At 53.2% G+C, this 7,323-nt stretch overlaps 2 protein-coding genes across 2 annotated transcripts in view; both read right to left on the bottom strand.

Moving 5' to 3' along the window:
- The window catches only part of Pde4c (phosphodiesterase 4C), a 29,257-nt gene extending 28,062 nt beyond the window's left edge, over window positions 1-1,195 (bottom strand). The window contains exon 1 of the mRNA XM_021218965.2: window positions 744-1,195. Coding sequence (XP_021074624.2) covers window positions 744-875 — 132 coding nt within the window. The 5' untranslated portion in view covers window positions 876-1,195. The remainder of the gene's footprint in view (window positions 1-743) is intronic.
- A 1,090-nt stretch (window positions 1,196-2,285) lies between these two features.
- Window positions 2,286-6,501, bottom strand: LOC110336185 (integumentary mucin A.1-like). Its single transcript, XM_029532218.1, has 4 exons — window positions 6,378-6,501; window positions 4,357-4,734; window positions 2,984-3,144; window positions 2,286-2,877 (listed from the first exon to the last, which is right to left on the bottom strand). The coding sequence occupies exons 1-4, from the start codon at window positions 6,463-6,465 to the stop codon at window positions 2,830-2,832; spliced, it is 675 nt and encodes a 224-aa protein (XP_029388078.1). The 5' UTR covers window positions 6,466-6,501; the 3' UTR covers window positions 2,286-2,829.
- Between the last annotated feature and the right edge of the window lie 822 nt (window positions 6,502-7,323).

Below are 7,323 nucleotides of genomic sequence, written 5' to 3'. Positions count from 1 at the left end.
CTCTCTCTCTCTCTCTCTCTCTCTCTCTCTCTCTCTCTCTCTCTCTCTCACACACACACACACACACACACACACACACACACACACACACCACAGAGGAACCATAAATCTAAAACAAATGAAGGCAGAGGGGTCTGGAGAGATGACTCTCCAGTGGGTACAGCACTGGCAGCTGGAGACCAGGGCTCTGTAACTCCAGTGGGTACAGCACTGGCAGCTGGAGACCAGGGCTCTGTAACTCCAGTGGGTACAGCACTGGCAGCTGGAGACCAGGGCTCTGTAACTAACTCCAGTCTCAGGGCATGGATTGGCCTCTCCTAGCCTGAGTGGGCCCTGACCCATGTGGTACACAGACAAACCATTCAGGCAGAAACCCCATACACAAAATGATAAAAATATCTTTAGGGCTGGAGCAATGGCTCAGTGGTTAAGAGCACTGGCTGTTCTTCCAGAGGTCCTGAGTTCAATTCTCAGCAACCACATGGTAGCTCACAACCATCTGTACTGAGATTCAATATCCTTTTCTAGTGTGTCTGAAGAAAGCGACAGTGTAGTCATAAATTAATTAATTAATTAATATTTAAATAAATCTTTAAAATTACTTTTATCTTGCATTCAGGCCCTGGGCTCAAGGAGCCTCGCCGTCCCTGAGTTTCCGGTGTGTCATGTGGGGCATGTGGCCTTTTCAGAGCAGGGACCTCAGTCCCCGGTTCCTGCACGGAGCCCAGTCCCGGCCTACTCACCTCAGCCCACAGGAAGGACAGGGCCGTGCCACTCCGCCTCATGGTGCAGGCTTCTGTGATGACAGGGATCAGTGAGACCAGCTCCCAGCCAGTTGCCGGGCCACCCCACACCCGCAGAGCCCAGAGCCACATCAGCAAGGCAGCGAAGTCACAGCTGCCTGGCGAGGCTGCTGCAGGCACTCAGACCCCGTCCTGGGGACTAGAATCCTGGGTCCAGGTCACCTAGGAGAACCATTTAGCTCCCAGAGGGACTCTTGCGCTTGGTGGGGTTTCTGAGACCCGAGTTTCCTGAGAGGTAGGCCTTCTCACACTGGCACAGATGTGGTACTCACATCCAGCTGCTCCCGTGGGGACCTGTGCTGTGAGTGTGCTCTGTGACCTCCCCAGGAGCAGAGGACAGATGGTCCTGTCCCACTCCCAGCTGGGTTCTTTAAGTGAACACCAGACTGGACCTGAGCCAAGAGGCACCGTCAGGACTGGAGGAGGGTGACCACAAGGGCAGGGAGGTGTGTGACCAAGTATGTGACCAAAACAGGACTGAGTGGGAGGGGAGGGGAGGGGTGAGTGTCCAGGCAAAGGTTCACTTGTTAATGTGTTTACACCCGACAGAGGACAGAAACGGCCTGAGACTGAAGCGTTACCTTAGTATTTTGGGGTACCAGTCAAGGCGCCTCAAGGCTTTAGGAAAGCTATCCCACTATGCTGTGCTGGTCCAGGCAGCTGGTGACCCTCTTTGGTCAAACCTTACCCACAAGTTACCTACAGTCAGAAGTTGGAAAGCCAGGGAGCTGGGACTGGAAGACGGAATGTGGCCAAGGAGACCTTGAGGCCACTCCAGTCTGTGGCTGTGAAGCAAGTTAATGTTTTACCCTACCCCCCTCCCCCGAAGACAGGCCAGGAGACCTCTTGCCACCCACTCCGGTAGTCATCAGAGCGTGACCTGCTGTGGGTGGAGGTCACTTCAACCTGCTGTCAAACATCACAGCAACTAGGGAGACACCCCCACCTGTACTGAAGGGTCCCCAGGCTGTAGTCTCCGAGGGAATGGTGGAGAGCAGGGTGTACAGAGAGGAGCAGAGGCCGGCCAGCTCCTTCCTCTCCCTGACCCCACAGCCCACTTGGTACCTCCTGCCCCACGGTTTTGAAGCTGGAAAACTCAGCTCCTTCCAGCAGCCCGAAGACGCCTCTTCACTTCACAGCCAGGTAGGCCTCGATGTCTTCATCAGGAAACAGGCCCCTGCCTCTCCGACTGTAGGGCCTTCCCGTGACCTGGGTGCCTGCCCTGGACGTGGGTTTATAGCTTTCCCCCCGGCTGCCTCCCGCTAGGTTAGATCATCCGGTTCCTTAGAGAGTGGCCTCTGTCCTGCCAGGACACTGGGTCACACAAGTCCTGGGAGGTGAGGACGGCAGCCCTGACCTCTGACCCTGAAATGACATCCTCCAATTGTCACCCCCCCCCCCCGAAAGCAGACACGGGGTCGACAGTGTGATTCCGGAGTAAGGCAAAGAGGGACTCAACCCGTAAGTCATGAGACTTTACTTAGCTTATGTTTATTTAGTTTTATTATTTAATGTGGTTTGCCTGCGTGTATGTCTGTGTATAACTTGTGAGCCTGGAGGCTGCAGAGGACAGAAGAGGCCACGGGAGCCCTGAGACAGGGATTGCTTACATGTGGGTGCTGGAAACAGAACCCTGGTCCCCTGAAAAGCAGACAGTGCTCTTAACCACTGAACCATCTCTCCAGTCTCCCATAATTTTTTTTTTCTAAAGATAGAGTCTCATGTAGCTCAGGCTGACCTCAAACCCCGTATGTAGCTCAGGGTGGACTTGAACACACGATCCTCCTGTCTCTACCTCCCAAGTGCAGGGACGACAAGTATGCTCCATCACACCTTGATTCATTTCTGAGTTGTGTACTAGATCTTTGGGCCAAACTGGCCTGAAATTCCTGGGCTCCAGCTGTCTTCCTTGCCACTTATCCCCAGGTCAGGATAGTGGGGGTGCGGGTGAGTTGGGGGAATGTTTCCAGACACTGCGCTTTCCAGGTGTCACCCCACCACCACCACATCTCTAGTCCTCTGAGAGTCACGACTGTAGGCGGTCAGCAAATGGCAGCCCCTGGCTCACGCTGCCCTAGAAGAGGAACACGAATAGATTAGCATTAAGCACCACAGGGCTCTACTGCAGGGGTCTGTCTACTGGGAAGTCAGCAGCCCAACCCTGGCTGTACCCATCTCACCATAGAGACTGTATCCAGATTACGAAAAGCTGGAGCATCTCGGTTACAATGTCTCACAGCGACGAACACAGAGCCAATGAGTAAGACGGACACAAGCAGACACACAGCAATCACCACCCCCGGGTTCCTGTGTGATGTGGGGGTCCAGAGGCTGTCTGCATCTGGGAAGAGGGAGGGATCAGCCCTGGCCACAGCCACGCCCCAGGCCCTCACTGAGGGTTCCTGAGGAGGAGCTCCACCCCCAAGCCACGCCCTCAGCCCCTCACTGGGGGGTTCTAGGCAGGAGCTCTAGCTCTTGAGGCACTCCAGGACCTATGTTGTTTATAAACAAGTATATAATTTCATGTGGATTTTTTGTTCTCTCTTTCCTTGTTTTCCTTTCTTTTCTTTTCTTTTCTTTTTCTTTTTTTTTTTTTTTTTAAGATTTATTATTTATTTGTTATATGTAAGTACACTGTAGCTGTCTTCAGACACTCCAGAAGAGGGAGTCAGATCTTGTTACAGATGGTTATGAGCCACCATGTGGTTGCTGNGGAGAGATGAGGAATTGACATACAATGCTTTTTAATTTTTGAAGTCGTTTTAAAATGCATCCTGTTTGTGCGTCTGAACTTTTTAAAAAAAAATTGTATATTTTGTTCAAATTTATTTATTTATTTTTTGTTATTTATTTATTTTTGGTTTTTCGAGACAAGGTTTCTCTGTGTAGCCCTGGCTGTCCTGGAACTCACTCTGTAGACCAGGCTGGCCTCTAACTCAGAAATCCGCCTGCTTCTGCCTCCCGAGTGCTGGGATTAAAGGCTTGCGCCACCATGCCTGGCCTTCCTCCTCCTTCTTACCCTCCTCTTTTTCCTCCTCCTCCTCCTGTTCCCCCTCTTGTTAATTTTTCAAGACAAGGTTTCTGGCCCTAGCTATCCTGGAACTCACAGTGTAGGCCAGGCTGTCAGGCTGCTCACGGAGATCTGCTGCCGCTGCCTGAGCGCTAAACCACCATCACCCTGCTTGGTTTTCTTTTTCTTTTTCTTCCTTTCCTCCCAACCCCTTGGTTCTCTTTTAAAAGACAGGGACCCACCATGTGACCTGGGTTAGTCTCAAACTTGAGGCCATCCTCCTACCTCCTCCTCACAGTGTTAGGGACACAGCACTGGACCACCACACACAGCGACACCTAGATAATGGAACCTGTTCTCTTGCACATGGCTGTGTCCTCAGGAGCCAGCACACACTAGCAAGTTACTAAGGCCACAGACCCAGTAAAGTATGGCTTTAGATGGCTTGTGGCTCAGGCCTGCCCACATGCTTCCCGGTCTGTGTCGCCACCTGCTGACTGGTTCCAGAACTGCTGTCAGGTTTCAGCCAATCTTTACACTCACCCTGGCGTGGGCTGGACGTAGTGGGCAACCCTTGTTTCGTGGACTGGGATGTGGTGGTCGGCTCGGAACTGGGGAACCCAGAGGTGGGGAGAGAGGCTGTCTCTGGCTCTGGGGAGGCTGAGCCTCGGTTTGGAGCTGTGGAGTCTGGAGGTGATCTGGTTTCCAGACTTGTGGAGGTAGATTTAGGGGTTGTCTCTGGACTTGAGGAGGTGGAGACAGAGGTTGTCTCTGGACTTGAGGAGGTGGGGACAGAGGTTGTCTCTGGACTTGAGGAGGTGGGGACAGAGGTTGTCTCTGGACTTGAGGAGGTGGGGACAGAGGTTGTCTCTGGATTTGGGGAGGTGGGGACAGGGATTGGCTCTTCTATTTCACTCTCATCTGGAAAAAAAAAAAAAAAAAAAGATGTGGATGTGTGTCTAAGAAGCTTGCGAACGGGCATCCTGGGCTGGAACGCTGCTCAAATTCAATCTCAACCCCTGGCCAGCATACCTGTGACTGAACATGAGCGCTCTGAGTTCAGCTTGCCGGCACTCTGGCCCGCCTAATGCAACCCTGCCTGACTCCACAGAGCTAGGCTCTGGAGTGCCACCTGTTACCACTCAATCACTGCCTGTGACTTCTGCTTTACAGAAAGAGAAACAGTCACAGAAAGTTGAAACATTACTCAACTCTGCCCCTCCCCTCGGGTGCAGGCACCACCTCCACATCCAGAACTTTCTAGAACCCTGAGAACCGGGAAGCCCTGACTTAAACTAGGACTTGAACTCTGCCCCCAAAATGCTGGCCACACCCTCTACCGCCGAGCCAACATCAGGATTCAGGTCTCTGACACACCATCCCTCCCTCCAGCCCTTGCTTCACCTCCCACCACACCCTTCCCCCACCCTGGAGACATTCGGAGGCTGTGGAGAGAGTTCCTGTTTTTCCCCCTCCCATGACTTCCTTCCAGATCCAGGTCTCTCCACCCAGGTGTGCAGGGCACAGGCCGCATCTGCTGCTTTGCCCAGCCCACGCCTCACCCCACACAGCAGATATGAGGAAATAACACTTAGGTGTGGGAAGGGGGTGCTGACCCCACCTGCCACACCCCAGTCTCCCAGGCCCTGTGGCAAAGGAACCTAAGGATGTGAGTAGACTGGATGAGAAATTCCCGAGGAAGTGAAATTGACTCGGATGCCATAGTGGACCCTAAGCCAAACCAGGATTAATTAATTAATCAATTAATTAATTAAGGTTTTAAGTGATGAAAGAGGAGGTGGTAGCAATCTCCAGCCCTACTAAGAACCTAGCACCAAATAGGTCTTCATAAATTTCTGGAAAGTTAAACAGAAAGGAGAGTAGAACCTGGCGCACGCATTTAGTCTTGCACACAGGAGGCAGAGGCAGGCTAATCTCTGAGTTCAAGGCCAGCCTGATCTACAGAGCAAATTCCAGGACAGTCAGAGCTACACAGAGAAACCCTGTCTCGAAAAACAAAAAACAAAAACAACAACAAAAGGAAAATAGGGGTGTTTTGGCAATGTGTCTGGTATTGCACTTTTCCCTCCGTCTCTGAGATGGAAGCTGGCAGGTACGGAGCTGTGCCAATTGTCCTTAACAGGGTCGTCCACAGGCTGGAGCCTGCCTGGGCTTCCAGGGATAACTGTGGGGCTTTTGGAATAAAACCATCAACTGTTATAAATCAACTGTCTAAAGCAGTAGCTGGAAGGAAATAAGTCCGGCACCACGAACTCCTAAAGGGAACAGGGTCAGTGAATGAACAGAAAGTGAGCCCAGATCCCTGGCCCTTCGAATCACTGGGGGGGGAGGGGGTGTAGGCCCCACTTTCTGGATGGGGCAGGACTGCGCCAGAAGCCCTGAAATATCCCGGAAACCACTGGCTTCTGCCTCAACTCAGATGATCCTTAGGGGTTGCTACCAACCCTACTGTGTCTGGGAGGAAAGGGAAGAGAAGGGTTTGAAGCCCTGTGTCCCGGCCCCGCTGTCCACCGGAACCATTCCCTTTCCCTCCACCAGCCTACCTGTGTCCGCAAGGATGTCGGAGGAGTCGCCGGGTCTCGCGAGCAGCAGCAGAGCCAGCGCCAGGGGCAGCAGCCGGGAGCCCGCCATTCCTGCAGTCTGCCCAGGCTGCAGGTGCGCACCCAGGTTGGCAGCGCCTGGCCCACGCGCGGCCCCTGCCGGCGGACCGCAGGAATGGCGGGCTACACGGGGTTCCCTCCAGCCCTTTCTCCTTGGCACCCCAGCGCCTCCTCAGCACGGGGTGAACCGTGCTCAAGGCACGTGGTGGCCCCTGTCCCCAGACACCCGGGGATACCCCTTTTATCTTGAATGCCCATGTTTCTCTGGCCGCCACGCTCCTCCTCTAAGTGGGGGTTGAGGATGCCCTCCTGTCTCTTCCTCTGGCTCACCTAGGTGGGAATGCTTTCTCAGGTAGGTCTCACAGCACCGTGGATGCAGCTAGAACCGTCTAGCATTGTCTAAAGGAGGTACTCTCGCGGACAAGCAAGATAAGGAAGTCAAAATGGGCTAGTCCTTGCCAGGGAGGGTCTCACTGTGTAGCCCAGGCTGACCCAACCAAAACTCCTGGTGATTCTCCTGCCTCAGCCACCCATGCTGAGATGACAGGCGTGTGCCGGTCACAGGTTAATTTATGTATATTTGGTGTGTGTTCCTTCATATATTGTGTGTGTGTCCCTACATGCCGTGTGTGCGTGTGTCTGTGTGCGTGTGCGTGTGTGTGTGCGTGTGTGTCTGTGTGCGTGTGTGTGCGCGTGTGTGTCTATGTGCATGTGTGTCTGTCTGTGTGTGTCTGTGTGTGCATGTGTGTCTGTGTGTGTGCATGTGTGTGCGTGCATGCGTGCGTGCGTGCGAGTATGTGTGTGTATGTGTGTGTCTCTGTGTGTGTCTGTGTGTGCATGTGTGTCTCTGTGTGTGTGCATGTGTGTGTGTGTGTGTGTGAGTGTGTGT

This window comes from Mus pahari, chromosome 19 (assembly GCF_900095145.1).
Source record: "Mus pahari chromosome 19, PAHARI_EIJ_v1.1, whole genome shotgun sequence".
Classification (NCBI taxonomy): Eukaryota; Metazoa; Chordata; class Mammalia; order Rodentia; family Muridae; genus Mus; species Mus pahari.
The sequence above is the reverse complement of the archived record's forward strand: the minus strand, read 5'-3'. Positions and strand labels throughout refer to the sequence as shown.